Below are 16,389 nucleotides of genomic sequence, written 5' to 3'. Positions count from 1 at the left end.
TGTGCTCTGGGGTCACCCCAAGTCTCACACACGTGGCAGATCGGAAGCCTGGCTGCTGTGAGACCTGGCCTTAGCATCACTCTTGACTTCTTTCTATTCTAATGTTCCCAGATGGTCAAACGCAAGGTTTTCTTTGTTTTGTTCTTCAATCTCAGGTCATTTTGTAATAGATCGTGAGAACAAATGTCTTTATTCAACCTGGTAAGGTCTCCGTGTACTTTCTGCGGATGTCATTTGTTGTGGCAATGTGCAGTAGGCCTAGGAAGTATAAAGCACGCCACAACCTGCTTGCAGGCGGGACGATACTCTCGGTGCTCTGCAGCACTCCCGCAGGCCTGGGTGCGGACACACGGGGAGTCAGTGAGGTGGGGAGGCCTGTCTTAGCCAGGCAGAGTTCTCCTCACCTGGTGTTGGTGCCCACGGGGAATTTGTGTTCTTCAGTACTTCTACGAATATCTTTCTGCCGCTTACCATGTGCGCCCCTGGACCTTGAGCAGTGCTGCTGGCTCCATCCCATGATTTTACCTGCCCTGGACTAGCTTCCATGTTCCTCACCATTCCCTGGTCCTCCTGGATTCCAACAGAGCAGCCTTTGTCCAGGGCCAGCCTGGTAGAGGAGCTTGAGGGAAATCAGGTCTTACGATTATAGACCGTGGCAGTGAGCTCACCCTCAAGAGCCCCTCTTCGGTCATGCTCCACCCACCGCCTTCCAAGGTCCATTCCCAGTTACGGAGCAGAGCTCACAGGCGTCTCTCCCACTTCTTGGCATCAGAGACTGTCTCCCTCCCAGGCTGTCAGAATCAATCATCAAGATGCCACCGGCACCTCATGACTTTCCTTGACCCTGGCTGACAGATAAATCCTTTCCCCTTAACTTTGATTCTGTTTGGGTTTTCTTTTGTAGCTTACCTCTGCTTTTAAAACTTTTGGAGAAACCACTGTCTCAGAGAGAGTCAGGACTTTGGATCTGCCTTCGCATCTTCTACTGTATGTCGCTGGACAAATAAAAAATGCCTGGTACCTGGTCAGCTACGTGGTAAATCATAATGTTCTCACTCTCTGATGTCTGACCTGCATTCATCCTTCTAAAATCCTTTTGGGAAACAAGGAAGTATTAAATAATTCAAATGTCACTTTCTCTGTAAGATCTCCCCCCTCCCAAGCTCCCTCTGCTCCCTTATCAGAATTTATCACTTTCTTCCTCTGCCTTCCCACTGAAATTTTTTCCTTTCTAACGCAGCACTTAATCTAGGATATAACTGTGATTTACTTATTTTCCATCCACCGTGTTAATCAGGGAGCTCCTGAGGACCAGGCTTGTGATTCGCTTTAGTCCCTGCCCTCAGCCTCGCGCTCGAGGTTGGGCGATTCACTCGGGCGGAAGGTGTGGAGGAGGGGATGACCAGAAGGAACTGGAGGAAGCGGGCATGGGTTCCATGGGTGGAAGTAGATGCCAGTGGTGGGAAGGGCGCCAGGTGAGTAAGTCTGGGTTGGAGGAGAGATTGTGGAGAGGAGAGTGGCCTGGCAGAGGCTCAGGGTGGGGGCTCCCTCTCCTCTACTGACGCTTCACTCCGAGGCCCAGGGGTGAACAGCGGACTCCAGTTCCCGCACGGCACTTCTGATATCCTCTCAAATCTTATTTGCCATCAGTAAAGTGGGGTTACTCATACCTCTCCCCCAGGGGAGTGGAGAGGTCTCAGAACAGCAGTGTAACCTGAAGAACCGTCATGAATCAGAGGGATGCACGTTGAGAAGAGGAAGCCAGCTCTGAGGATTAGAGCTCTGGGCCAAGGGTGTGGAGTCAGCGAGCAGCCGGGACGAGAACCCAGGTGCCCTGCTTCCTAGTCCAGGATCCCTCCCACAGCACCGGGCTGTCCCCAGGGAGCTCGGAGTACGTGCCAGATTTTCAGCAGCTCGAGGAGTTCTTCCTGCACCCACTCACACACACAAAGCCCATAGTCATGTCCAGCGCCAAGGCAAGCCAGTAGGATGCTGAGACACAGGAAACAGCCGAGTGGGGAAGTAAACTGATCCAAGTGCTGAAAAGATAATTTGTCCAAAACCAGCCCCCTGGTGAAGCTGCACTGTGTTATTTATTAGCTAAGGGCAGGAGTATGTGGAAACACGGGGTACGGGACAATAACGGAAGAGCTGGAAGGCCATTCCTGTGCAGATGGCAGGAACGAAGGGCCTCTCCTCCCGAGACTTCGAGCTCCTTTTCTGGGCTGGTTTTTCAGATCCACAATCAGTCAACTTTGGGAAACAGTCTCTGCGCTCCAGTTTTCAGGGTCAAAATGGATGAGAGGAGGAGTCAGAGGTGCCGTGCAGAGGGCAACGCTTGCATCCTCCCACAGGAGCCCTGGGAGGGGCAGTTTCTACCGAAGTTGGTTGCTGTCAGCAGCTCTTGGGTCTCCACAGTCATTCATCCGGTGACCCGAAGCCTCTGCCAGGCTCTGAGCAGGAAGAGCCTTGCTTGCTTGGTTCTACGCCAGAGGGAGAACGGAGCACTCCTCGAGCGAGGAGCCCTCCAGCCCTCCAGGGCCTGAACAGCAAGGCACACGAATCCACTCGGCTGAGGCTCCCAGGCACTCGGAGCACAGAACTAAGCACCCGTACGGGGTGGCTGGCAAGTCCCCAACACACTGAGTGGACTCAGAGCCACCGGCCTGCCTGGGAACCAGCTCCAGGGCCGGCACTCCACTGTATGTCACAGCTACAGTGGACATTTTTTAACAGATCCCAAGAAATGATACTGGATTACTTCTAGGATGAGTTCTAAGCAACAAGGACAAAGCATTGGGAGGAATCTTACAATATACACATACTTTTCCTTTTGAAATTTGAATCTAATGCATGCAATTAACTATTCAATACTAAACAAAACAATTCACATGTAAAATAAGATGAACAGCAAACGCAGATTTCAGGACCCTAGTCTAGTCCCACTGAGTGAGAATACCCAAGGAAACAGGGCAGGTGTTTTTAGCCAATTCTCTGAAGTGGATCTAATTCCAGGGTCAAGAGTTACTGCCCTGCAGGGCAACCCTTTCCTCTCCCTGAGACCCTGTTTTACAGATAGAACTGAGCTCTGAGAGGTGTTGGCTTTGACCAAGTCGAAAAGATGTTTAGAAATGAAAGGCAATAAAACCTGGGTTTCTGGATCCTGAGCTCGATTATCCTCACCTCCCCCCAGCCCCAGCGCCTTTTCTACTTCCCCATAAAAAAGGATTCTACCTCCCAAATCTACCTCTCCATACAAAAAGGATTTTGCCTGTCCCAGATCCTTTCCCCTGCAAAATCCCTGCTTGCTTCAAGCTGGCCTGGGAACCCGATGACGTGTTTAAGTGGGCACTAGTGGCTCAACAAGCACTGCATGGAGCTTTCTGGAAATATCTGCAAAAAACAAAAACAAAAACCAAAAAACCACCGTGTTTTTCTTCCATGAAGTTATATGAGGGATTCAGCAGGACATCACTTTCCCCAAAATTCTGTCCTAGGAGGCAGAAGAGGAGCGCACTAGGCTGAAGTCCCGGGACCCAGGTTTGAGGTTTACGCTGCGGAAGCAACTCCTTTCTCTGGCTCATTCTCTACATTTGAAACATGAGGGTGTTAGACCAAATGATCTCAGAGGTCCTCTTTACCTCCTAAAATCCTCTTACATAACCTTTGCCTAAGTTGTTCTTTTTGTTTCAATCCATGTTTTAAGTGTGGGCCCTGGATGATTTCATTGCCCTTTGGAAAATAGTTCCTGGGACCACTGAAACATTTGCAGTCCTGAACCCCAGGAGTGTGATCTGAGCCACTCCAGGACGGGGTGAGCAGCAAGGGGTCCATTCAGGATAACTTCAGTCCTGACCAGGTGAAAGAAGAGCAGCAGCCCGGCGAAAGTGAACATGAGCATGTGGAGGACCAGCCTGGAAAGCCGTATTTTATCCCCAGCATGCCTGGTCACTAGAGAGTTCTCTCCCACAGCGGGAAGAGAGGGAGGTGCGTGTTGGGAAACGGATCGTCAGGAGAGGTTCTCTAGTTTTCCTCCCCTTGCTGGCTCCACTGGACCATGTGGAGCTTTGATTTAAGGCTTCCCTCCTGCTTGAATGCAGGTGTTCCTCAAAGAGTGATACTTTAGGTCTGACTGGTCACACACCCTGAACACATGTGAATTTGCCAGATCTTTTTATGAGCAGGTTTTAAAAACTGTATTGTGGTAATATAATACATACACAACAGAAACTTACCACTTAGCCATGGTAAGCCACCAGTGCAGTGACATCTAGTACATTCACACTGTTGTGCGACCACCATTACCATCTCCAGAACTTTCTCACCGTCCCCGTGTGAAACTCCACCCCAGCGAGTGCTAACCTCTCATCCCTCCCTCCCTCCTCTCCCCAACAGCTGCCATTCTGCTGTCCGTCTTCAGGAACTTGAGGGCTCCAGTAGGTCCTGCAGGTGAAATCATAGTGTTTGTTTTTGTTTTTACTTTCTGCTGATTGGCTTATTTCACTTCACATAATAGCTTTAAGTTTGTTTCATGGTTTAGCGTGTGTCCAATTTTTCTTCTGTTTTGAAGAATAATATACGTGAAAGTATTATTATTATTTTCTTTTTCTGGTACCAGGAATTAAACTCACGACCTCGCACTTGCCAAGCAGGCGCTGTGCCGCTGAGCTAAATCCCCAGCCGACCATGAAAGTATTATTATACGTTAATAGGTAATTGCATGTAAGTAGCTGAGCCTGGTCCGAGGAGTTTGGCTTTAGCCACTGTAGGGCTAGGTGAGTGGTATGGGGGCCCACTCCATGCAATTTCACTCTGGATCTGAAGAAAGAGTAGTTTGGGATTCACCACAAGAAAAGAAATATGAACAGGAAAAGCTTATATCCACACATGGCTCATTTTGCTTGTCCCCCAACCAACCCTTCGGTGGTTTTTTGGGCCGCTTCCATCTTTGGCAGCTGCTGTGAACATGGAAGCACGTGTGTGTTGGAGGCCCTGTCACGACAGGTGAGGGACCAGAGTTGACAGGCTGTGGCGCTGAGGACAAACTTCTGAACTATGGGTTTCCCACAGTCGTCCAGGCGCTGGTGCCTTGCCTTCATCACTGTGGACCTAGACACCACCCCCAGCAGGCGGAGAAGCCCACACCCCTAGAGGCAGCCGTGGCAGTCTCCACTGCTTCCCCCGTCCTCCCAGCACAGCGTGGGCGCTGAGGAGCTCTTTCTCCTTCCAAGCGCTGCGCCTTCCTGCCCTCTCAGCTGAGGACAGCGATGCAGTGACTCCATCCTGTGTGAATAAGCACATCTCCCAAAGTCTTCATGACCTTCCAAATAGGAAACAATTTAACCGGAGGGTATGGGAGCCTCTCTCCTGGAATCGGGCTTAAAGGTTAGCAAAACATTTCTGAACAATGTGTTGAGCAGGCAGGACTGAAACAGTGGTTTTGTTTCCTCAAGAAGAATTCCTGACAAGCCTGTTTACTACAAAGCCCTTGGTATCACTGAGGGTAAGTGGAAAAAAGTGACAAGTGTTTCCAATATGTATGTGGCTTTAGCATTAATTTATTTGTTATCTTTGACAGGGAAAAGGAGGTAAAAAAAAAAAAAAGCCATTGAGAACCCCGGGTCATTGTGTCCCGAGGCCACACCCTCAGCCTGAGCAAGTTCTGTCAGGAGTTTATTTTTCCTAGGTTTTGTAAGGTTATCAATTCCTCCTGGGGGCAAGCGCTGCATGTACTTTGCAAGAATAGCAGTTTCTTGTGGGAATGAGAAACAAAGCAAGCAGCAGAACTGGCCTGGCATCGTTCACTTTTCCTATCTGCTGCCCTGTAGGCTGGGCTGATGCGGCTCCCTCTGTGCCAGAAGGTCCTGTTTTCCGCACCTGGCAGCCCTGCCTCTCTGCGGGGTCACATTCTGCGGCCTTGGAGAGGGCAGCTGCTTCTTCAGAACGTTTCCATCTCTCGCCCCAGAACTGCCAGGGTTGAGTGCAAATTTTTGAACCACTTCTACTCCCAGGCAAAAGCTACCATGTCCCTCTGGTTTGGGACCCCCGATAACCAAGATGATGTAGTAATTATAACCTCACCCCAGATAACGCTCAGTACCAGGCAGCAGAGCCCTTCTGTGAGTTAACTTTCCTGCTAGCTAACCTTCCTGCTAGCTAGTCTTTTAGACAGGTGGGGGCCAGAAACGTCTTGTGCGTGGAGAACTCTCTGAATCTCAGGAACTCAGCAGGTAGAGCCAGAGTGGCTGGGCAGAAACAAGTGAGTTGTTTTCCACAGTCATCACCCTTCCTACATGCCGCTGTTCCCGAGTGACTAGCTGCAATCTCACGTTCGGAGTCTGCCTGGGTCCTGGCGACCTGCCTGGCTTCTGCATAGGAACCTCCCCAGGAAACAGGAGATGTACAGCTTTCTCAGGACAACGGCTGTAGGGAATCCTGACTTTTTTTTCATTGTTACCATTTGCTTGACTCTTACTATGGCAGCTGAGCACTTTATGGGCACGTTCTTGCGTTTTTGTTCCACACATGACAGCGGCGTGAGGTCAGGGATTTTCCCGCCTCACTTTACAGGTGAGGAAACCGAGGTCTGAATGGCCAAAGAGTGCTCTAGGGAATCCTGTCCCTTGGCCCCATGGGCAGCTCTTCTTTCTGGAATGAGTGTTGCCAGGTGTAGATTTCAGAGAGTGCACGGGGATGTGTGAGAACCCCACCCCCACCCCCGGCAGGCATAGCGTGTCTTCCAGCACAGCATTTCTGGGTGGGAGCAGGCTGAGAGCAGACAGTGTTTCAAGATCTGAGGGTGTGGTGGGCATCACAACTCCCTCAGGGCCACAGCAAGCGTAAGCTAATTGTATTAACAAGCGGCATCTGGATTTTATTCTGTTTTACACGAAACCTGTGTTGTTTACGAACGAACCTAACTTGGGAGACTGGGCTTCAGATGCTGAGGAGCAGACCCTCTGCTTGGCTTTGCCAGCACTACGGGTTCTTTCTCCTTGCTCCTCAGCGACCTCCACGGCAGCCTTGAGAGTTGTCAAAGCCACGACCCAGGAGGCCCTGGGGAAGGCGCCGTGTAAGACCGCAGGACGAGCACGTCTGTCTGGAACTAGGAAGACAGAGGTCTCCCCAGGCTCCCACAGTCCCTGCCTTCCCCTGCAGACTGGGGAGAACGACAGGCGTCTCTGTTCTCCCCAGCTCAGGAGAGGCGGAGCTGTGTACTTTGTATGCAGCCCAGAACATAAAGCATGACACCAGGTGCACGTCTGAAAATAGGCTGGGGAAAGCATGTTGTAAAGAAATTGGACAACTCGAGCCTCCTTGAGTAACACTGACTTCATGAGGAGAGGAAGAACGGGGTGAGAAACAAGTTAAGCAGCCAGGCCCACGCTGTTGACGCCTCAGAGCCCCTGCCCCTGCCCCTGCCCCTGCCCCTGCTTTTGCTAACGTGGGGCCCAGCCAGGCTGGCTCCAGGCTCCTCCTTGCTGCACAGATACTGGGCCCAGGGAAAGCTTATCCAAGCAGTTTCACATCAAAGGCTGAGGGGCAGCCTGATTTCCCTCTCGATCTAGCCAATCAGAAAGCAGGAATCAGAGTGCCTACGCCTGAGAGGAGGGCTTTCCGTGGCCCGCAGTGGCCGTCCCACGCTGTCACTCCCGGCTGATCTCTGCTGGAGAGCAGGGAATGTGGAGGGCCTTCAGGGTAGTACGGAGAGCCTGGCCTGGGCCTGCAGACCTCACTGCACAGTGACAGACCTGAGGGAATGTCGGAGCCACATTTGTCCCCTCCCGCTGGCTGGAGGTATCCAGAGCCCGCCCCTGAGGCTTCCTGCAAGAGCTCTCCTGGAGAGCTAGGGTTACTGGATGGCCTCAAAGCGGGGTGCGAAGTGATGAGTGCTGATGTCCCCCAGGCGAACCCACAGGTGACAGAGGGTTTTGCTGGCTGTGGCTGTTTAGGTGTGTGTGTGTGTGTGTGCACTCATGTGTGTGCATGAGCACGCACGTGTGTGTGTGTGTGCGCGCGTGCCCAGCATGACATCTCCGGTGCCCTGAAGTTACGCATCATCCAGGGAGTGCCTACTCCTCCCACGCTTCTGAGAAGCGGGCACAGAGGTCTCACAGTGAGGGACAGGGGCCTGTGGAAAGGAAGTGACTCCACCGGAGGGTTTCTCATTTCCTGTGACCCTCTGCCGCACCGCCTCCCACTCCGCCGTGCTGCGGTCAGTGCTGCCCTGGGCAGAGCTGTCGCTGCCGGCTCTCCCTGAGCGGCTGGGAAGCTGCCCTTCTGTGAGCTGGATGTGTGTGCCTGGAAGGAGGTCGGCGAGATGGCAGAGCAAGCGCCCTTCACACCACGGACATCCCGGGAGCAGCCGTGCTGCTGGCTTCGTGTCCCCAGCACCCGTCCGTGCAGGGCATGGCAGACATGGGAGGGAGGCAAGGAGGGGCAGGGCGCGACCACAGCCTCCTCTGGGGCCACGCACCCGGCCCCGGTCCTACTCGTTCCGTCTCCCTGTGTGCTGCGGCCGTCCCACTGTGTGTGCCACACTCAGGTCACCAGAACCAAGCTCCAGCTGCTTGCTGCAGACCTCACCTGGGTGTCTCTGTAGCCGCCATTCCACACCAAAGTCGAGGTTAGGGCCTTGCCCCGAACTCTTCAAGGTCTCAGCTCTCAGGCACTGGCACTGCCGTCCCCTGGTCACTGAGTCTGCAGACTCCTCCTGTCCTCTGCCCTAGACCTGTGTGCTCTCCCGCTGCCTCTCCAGAGCCCCACAGCGCCAGCGCCTGTGCCAGCTCTCCCTGCCTGCCCCCGTGGGCGTGGCCTCACGCCACCTCTGAAGGCTTTCCTTTTGCCAGGAGCACTGTCTTGCACCTGCCTTCTTCAGATCGCTGCTGTCCACACGCATCGAACAGCACTGTTCAGAACAAAGCCTCACGCTGGGCCTGTTTCTGCCTTTCCTGCTGATGGCTCAAGGCACTAAACAGAAGGTCGCTCATAGGATCCCTATGTCCCATCAGAGTTCCACCCTGTTCCCAGGGGCGGCACTCTCCCTGTCTCCTTTCTTCCTCCCAGGGGCCCATGACCAGAGCACCACACCCAACCCGGGGAAATGGACCTTCTCCCCCAGGTTGAACTAACTCTGAGCTAAATGACTGGTTTACTTTTTGTCTCACTGGACCAGAACTTGAACAGAGGTGCCAAGGGTTACAAGTGGGCTGCGTGCAGGTCCAGAAGCGGGGAGCCACTCTCCCAAAGCCCACGGTGACAACACAGCCCGTAAGCTCTAGGCCAGTGGTGGCGAACCTATGGCACACAAGCTGGATCCGGCTGTTTGTTATCACCGAATGCTCCAAAAGGTTCGCCATCACTGCTCTTGGCTGTAGTACAGTCCCCATTTACGGCTCTCTTTTTCACAACTGCAAAGGTATCTTAGCAAGTTGTCAGCCTCTGTCTTCAGTTCTCTTTGGTAAATAAAAATAAACCTCTGTGAAATGCCCACAGCTGTGCACGGCTCACGCGGATGGGAACAGGCCCTACACGATGCTCCACGCTGCACCCTCGGCATGGGGATATTTTAGATGAAATGTCACTCATATATTTGGTTATATTTCATTTTTTTGTTTGATTTCTTTGTCACACAAAACTATGTGCACACAGGGATTTTAAATAGTGCTGGGAAACAAGTTTTGTTTACCTTAATCCTTTCTATAAAAATATCCTCTTAGTAATCCAAAATATCTCTCAGGAACCAAGAGAGTGACAGAGCTGGAAAACCCAGCCACCCAGGGAAGGTCCCAGACTGTCTTAGGGTGGCACAAAGTTACAAACACAGCAAAGGGTCCCAACGGGTACACAATATAAATGCTTTATTGCTAGCACAGGCTTCTTCTTAAGTAAATTAAAAGAAATAAATCTTCATTTTCACATTCTGCATTGCAGTTCAAAGGTGACGAGCTGGTTACGGGTGTGTTCGGCTGGACGCACTACAGGGGAGGAGCAGGGCATTCCAGGAAGGACTCAGAAGCCGGCTTCTGTCCGGGCCTCAGGTTGCGGACCGCACTGCTGTTTGTAAATAACAGCAAGGAGAGATTTCTTTAAAACGTCGAGGATAAGCAAGGGTTATAAACAGACAAATGGCATGGTCAGAAAGCAGCAGCTGTTAGACACAGGCTATCAGTGTGTTCCACACTGACTAGGTTGTTTGGTACTTTAACTCGATGACCTTCACCTAGGCTAGAAACTGGCTTGGATCCGGCAGCCGCCAAGAGGAGAGAAAGCTAATACTGTCTCCACCGAGCTGGGGCTCAGGGCAGAGGGGAGTGTCTGGAGGAAAGGGAGGCAGGCCTGCTGCACACCTGCCCCGCCCAGGCCGAGGAGCTCGGGTGGGGAGCTGGCACTCGTGGCACACAGAACCCCGCAAGAGAAGGAAACCCTCAGGTGGGGCGGGACTTTCCAAGGTAACTGCCAGTGGGTGGCCGGCACATTACCTGGGTGTGATGGGGCAGACTCACACGCAGCCCTGGGTGTGGCGGGCGCTGGGGTGCAGCCGACGCTGTTGGGTTCCGGCTGCCGCCATGACCCACTGCATAACTGGCGGCCAGTGCTGGGAATGGAACTATTTTTGCGAAGCACCCAGCCTCATCACCTTCTCCAGTCTACCTGGACTGGTTTTTGGTTAGTTTTAAAGTAAGCTTGCAAAAGACCTTATCCATTTATGAAAGACAACATCCCTTCATAAGCACACAAGCGAGTGCACACGCACGGTCAAAACTCTGCCGCAAGCTCAGAAGCGGTGAGCCTTGCATGATGACCTCTCCTCTCATTTTCTTGATCTTTCACTCCCATTATTTATAGATGTAAGGAAACCAGGGTGGATCAGGAACATCCTAAGTTCTCACTACATAGACCAGCTGCAGGGTACCAGCTCCTGGCAGTTTCGGTCTGGTCTGGCTCTAACTAAAACCATTTCATGTTTTGCTTTGAAGAAAGGGATAACATGAAATGGTAATTTGGCTGCAAAACCTTGGAAAATTGTTCCCGGCCCAAACATCTGTCCCAAATGAGCTCCGCGGAGACTTTCTTGGGGAGGGAGGGCTGGGGATGGGGAGAAACGGGGAGGAGGAGGACGAGGACAGTGTGAAGGCCACCTTTCCTGGTGAGGGGAGCTCCCAGCGACAAACACTTCGGAGGACCCCTCTCTGCTTCCGCCCCGCCCCGCAGCTCCTCCCCCACCTTCCACGTCACGAAGGTGACCCTTTCCGGAGGAGCCCGGAGCCCTGCCCCTGGTCAGCATCAGCCGAGAGGCCTGCCTGTCGTGTGCCTCCCTCTCAACCTGCAGAGGCTCCACTCTCTTCCCGAGAGCAGGCCCAAAGAGAAAGCAGAGGGGAGCACACAGGCGCCTTCACCTTCCTCCTGGTCTCCTTAGGAGTTCTTCTGCGGGATCTTGACAGTGACCGTCTTGACTTCCGAGTACTCGCGCAAGCCAGGCTCTCCCCTGAAACACAGAACAGGAGATTGGACACCTGAGGCCCTGGCAGCCAGGCCTGAGCCGTGCAGGAATCCTCGGGGAGGTGTAGTTTATCCCCAGGAAACTGCAGGTCTTGGGAGCCATGCAAAACCGCCACCAACGGGCCCTCTTCCGTCGCTCCGGAAGCAGCGACCGGGCCTTACAGTCAAAGGAGGGCGCGTCTGCACACCACTGCAGGAAAGCCAGACTCTCCCGCTGCCAGAGCGCCAGCCTAGGAGAGCCGTGCCGGAGGGTGCCGGGGCAGGCCAGGACAGGGTGTCCCAGCGCCTCGGCCACCATGCCCACCCGCAGCTGGCACGGGTTCTGAGGGCTGAGGCCGCCCCCTAGGCCCCAGCTTGTGCTCTGTGCCCGCCCCCATGGCTCTGTCCCAGTCGTGAGCCCCGAGAGCTGCTTGCTGCCACTGGAGGAATAGCTGGGTTCCCAGACCAGGCCCCTTCCAGCTAGTCCTGAGGGGTGCTGTCCAAGTTCCTGCAGAGTCAGGGGAAAGACAAAGAGCTGACTAGAAGGGACCTGGGAACTTAGTAAGTTCCCCCCAAGACTTCAAGGACTGTCAGTCGTTCAGGCCACAGACAGTAAGCCATTTCTATGGGGCCGGCACTGTGTGGGGTTCAGGACAAGTGAGGCCAGCTGACTGGCCCCAGCCTCCGCAGAGCTTGCGCTGGTCAGGGTGGGGGTGGTCTCTCTGGTGGCCACTTCCACCTGCCCCCCTCCCACAGGACGCTGCGTGTAGCCGGGCCTGCTCACCGCGGCACTGCTCTCCTTCCATCTTTCTTTCCTCCCCTCCCTTCTCATTCAGCTGCTTTTTCTTTCTCCCCTCTCGTCATCAAATCAAGCACATCCTATTTCCTTTCAAAGGCTCAGGTCACTCTGCCACTTTGCTCATCCGGGTTGACGAGGCCCAGGCACGCCAGGGGGCCAAGGCAGGGTGGCAGGTCACCCCGCCCAGAGCGAGAGGCGCCCCGTCCTTACGGGAGCCCTCATCACCTCGCCCCAGCGGCCCGCTCTTAAGGACCAGCATGGCCCTGGCTGCCCTGATGTCTTCCTGCCCGCAGGCAAGTCTGCGCTGCGGCTCCCTCGGCACTCCCGGTGCCTCTGTCCGAATGAGTTACTCCCTCCTCGCTCCCGGCTGTGCGCACTTGGGCACACCTGGATCCCCCTTGCCTCCCACTGGATCTCTGGGCTGTGAGAGATGTGAGCAAAGCTACAAGCTGCACAGCACGCTCAGCGCTGCAGCAGGGCCAACCCCGCAGTCCCCGTGCCGGAAGCAGTGGGGACCGCGCTGGCTCGGGTTCCTGGGTCAGGCCCCAGGCAGGAGGCTCACACTGCCTGTTCTGCGGCCCAGGGGCACTGCCCATGTGCAGGGGCACCGAGGGGTCCCGGGGAGCAGCCTTGGAGCAGCGTAAGCAGCAAGCAAGAGGCACAGGAGAAACCTGGGGCAGGACCGGCAGACGGGGGCTCTGCCATCAGCTGGCTGAAGATTCCGCTGAGGCCACCCAGTCCTGAAGCTCAGCACATGCAAGTCACCCCCCGACGGAACTGTACCAAGGACCCCACCTCAGCAGGTCCTGGGAGGGCGCGGGAGACAGACGAGGGGCGTCTGGAACACGCCTTGAGGAGCACTCCTCCAGGGCCTGGAAGCCCGGAGGTGGACGAGCTCCAGGTCTCGCTCTTAAATCTGTTTATCCCAGCTCAGTTCTGAGCCATGTGCAGCTCCACGGTTAACAAGGGACAACTTTGCCACAGAAAGGCCAGCACCTTGCCACGGAAGCGCCTGCCTCTGTGTGTGGTCACGTTCACAGATACACAGTGCCAGAGGGCACAGGAGGAGCGGAAGCCGGCCGGCCTGCTTCTCAGCACAGCAGGCTGTTCCCTAAGATAGGCCAAGCGTGGCGCACCTAGGGGTAAGGGAAATACTGCATTTTGCTCCCAGCAAGCCCTTTTAGGAATCACTCAGACTCACCCATAAAGCAAACAAGGGTTTCTGTTTGGGGAATATATTTCCCTGCGCTTGTATCTGGCTTACAGCAGCATTTCTCAGAATGAGGTCCCCAGACCACCTGCATCAGAATCATTCCAGAAGCTTGTTAAAAATGCAGATCCTGGGCCCCAGCCCAGTTCTGCTAAGTCAGGATCTCTGGGAGGGGGTCCCCAGATGAGCACACACTCCAGCCCCCAGGCTGTGCGTGCACGTGTGCACTCACACACGCACACACACACATACACCCCCCAGACGTGCTAGAGAATCCCCGTCACACTCCCATCTGCATAGCCTGTGTCCTTTGTTTCTAAAACGCTAAGCTCACAGCTTCCCCCATCCCTGTGTGACACGTACTGTCCAGCGTATGCTTTGCCACCGGTCACCCCATGGCGCTGACTTGGGAAAGGGCATAAGAGAGAAGCAGCAGCTGGGCAGGCAGAGCTGGGAAAAGCTGGGCTCAGGTCTCTGAGCTCAGAGGGCGGGGCCGGCCCACAGGCAGCCTGCAGCTGGCCGCCCTCCAGGGCAGGCTGGGCTCCCAGACTTGGACCATGCTTCCAACTGAGGAGCCCTTGAGGAGAAGAGAAGAGGACTCATTCTTCGAGGCTGGAGGCGACCTAACGTTGCAGTGCGGGCAGTGAAGAGAGGCATTGTGGGAGAAGTAAGGATGTGGTGGGGAAGGTGCAGGGAGCCTGTTACCTCGGTAGCTCAGCCGCACTATTGTACCCCAGGGGTTGGACCATGAAGCACTGAGAGCTTCAAGGCTCAGAATAGTTGGGAGAATCACACTGCTCAGGTATGAGTCCTGGCACCCGTGCAACCTTGGACAAATTCCTCAATCTCCCAGAGCCCCAGGGTTCTCATCTGTAAGAAAAGAATATTTACAATACCTGGGGTGCCTTAGAGGATTGCTGCAAGGGTTAAGTCAGAATTAAGGAGGCAGACTGTCCGGCCGTGTCCCGCAAGCCTTCCGAGGGGGTCAGCGGCTGTCTTTGGGATGTGACTTAAGCCAGCCTTTCCACCCACATCTCCAAGAGGTGCCTCCACTGACCCTCTGCCCTAACTCTGCAGTCTCAGCCTCAATCTCGGGGTCTGAGCTGGTGATCCATAAGGGGGTGCGCTGAGCAGGTTCGGTAGGAGGGGCAGAGAGCGCTGAGCCGGGCAAGCTCAGGATTGGTGGGCAAAGTGCAGAGCTCACAGCTGGTGACTTTGTTGTGGAGGAGTGAAAACAGACAAAACAACTCTAGATCTTACGTAAAGCCTCTTCTTTTTGGAGTCTTAGGTAAAGACCTCAAATGCGGTGAAACAAAAGCTTCCTAGAGGCCACCCCTGGCCCTTGGGCTGGTGCTGTGTGGATTTCTCCTCCTAAAATTCAGAGTGATATTTTCTCTGTGATGCCTTCCCTGACCCCATCAGGCAAAATTAATGGATTTTCCCTCCATACTTACAAGATTTTTTGATCCACCTTCCTCAGTGACTCTTTATCACATGAAGTTACTAGTATATTAATTTTTCTCTGCTTCCTTTTAGTGCTAAGGAGGTGGTTTTACTCATGGCTACTCTTAGCTTATAGTAGCATGTGCTCACCAAAATGTTATTTTAGTAAGTGGATGTAAGAGAATTGAGCCCTTCTATGATATCTGCAGTTGCCATTTCTCCGCAGACAATAGCAACTTTGACACTTACATTTCTCTTCCATTTCCAGACATCTTGAACCCTCCAAAGGGGCTCTGGGCATTTAAGGCATTGTAACAATTGATCCTGAAAGAAGAAAACATACCCTATTGTTAGTACAAATTCCACCTGCACAGAAATAATCACACTAGTCTGTTATTTCCTTTTAGTTCTACCTTTTGTTTCTTTTCTCTAAATGAGAAAATTGCAGGTTAAAACATGCTGTGATTACCTGGTCTAGCCAATAAGAAGTGTATCCAAGTCTGGGTGACTCAGGTCTTCCTCATCCTTACAGGGTGAATTTATTGAACCCTAGATCCTAAAAACTGTAAGTCCTGCTGTAGTTTGGACATGCTTTGTCCCCATGGCTCAGGAGTCACAGGCCTGGCCCAGGGTGGCAGTGCTGGGTGATGGTGTGATTATAGCGGGAGTCCTTAAGTCACTGGGACAGCTGCCCTTGGGGGTTAAAGGTCTCACCCATGGGCTCCAAAGCTCTTAGAACTGTAAGCCGTTCTGAGCGAGCCCAAGCCCAGAATTTCTCTCTCTGGCCTTGTACTTGATGAAGCCCTCGCTTCCCCTCCCGTGTGTTCCATTCTATCCGCCACAAAGTGACAGGGTCGTGGGGCCCTCCCTGCGAGCTGAACAAACTTTTCACAGTAAAGCTACCCTAGCTCTGGCACTCCAGCTCAGGAACGGAGCATGAACTAATACAAGACGCTCTGGTACCAGTGGAGTTTGGCAGGCCAGGACAATGAGGACGCTCCTGCTCTTACCACACAGTCCCAGCCTGCATTGCAGAAGACACTGTGAGGGCCTTGTTGATGTCATTAGTGAAGACAGCGGCTACGAGTCCAAAGTCCGAGTTATTGGCTCTTTCAATAACCTCGTCCATCGTCTTAAACCTCAGAATTTCCTGAACGGGACCGAAGATCTGCAACAAAACAGTTCCACTCAGCATGGTCGCTCTGCCGTTTCTTTATCTGCTTTCCCCACTTCAAAGCAAGTTTACTTGGCCTTGATGATTTAATTGGCATTTAAGGGTAGGGGCACCAAGGTGTAAAATATTCGGAACTTCCCTGGGGTAAGATTATGCGAGTCTGACCTCAGAGTTTAGCATTCACACACCTCAACTTCCCTAGCATGGCTTGACCCCCTGTGTGTACTCCTTCAGGTGCGGGAGAGAAAGTGGCCTTCTCCCTGACCCCGGAATGCTGCTCAG

General features: G+C 53.6%; 1 protein-coding gene across 2 annotated transcripts in view; it reads right to left on the bottom strand.

Annotated features, from left to right (window-relative positions):
• Positions 1-9,833: 9,833 nt before the first annotated feature.
• Aldh1a2 (aldehyde dehydrogenase 1 family, member A2) overlaps positions 9,834-16,389 on the bottom strand; it is a 46,471-nt gene continuing 39,915 nt past the window's right edge. The window contains exons 10-13 of one of the 2 annotated variants that reach the window (XM_005393845.2): positions 15,944-16,101; positions 15,183-15,257; positions 11,400-11,488; positions 9,834-10,056 (exon numbers count right to left, since the gene is read on the bottom strand). In XM_005393845.2, the coding sequence (XP_005393902.1) occupies positions 11,416-11,488; positions 15,183-15,257; positions 15,944-16,101 (306 nt within the window). In that variant the 3' untranslated portion in view covers positions 9,834-10,056; positions 11,400-11,415. The remainder of the gene's footprint in view (positions 10,057-11,399; positions 11,489-15,182; positions 15,258-15,943; positions 16,102-16,389) is intronic. The other variant, XM_005393844.2, reaches the window with a different exon arrangement.

Source organism: Chinchilla lanigera, unplaced genomic scaffold (genome assembly GCF_000276665.1).
Source record: "Chinchilla lanigera isolate Chin_1 unplaced genomic scaffold, ChiLan1.0 scaffold00049, whole genome shotgun sequence".
NCBI lineage: Eukaryota > Metazoa > Chordata > Mammalia > Rodentia > Chinchillidae > Chinchilla > Chinchilla lanigera.
This window is presented reverse-complemented; position numbering and strand designations above follow the sequence as displayed.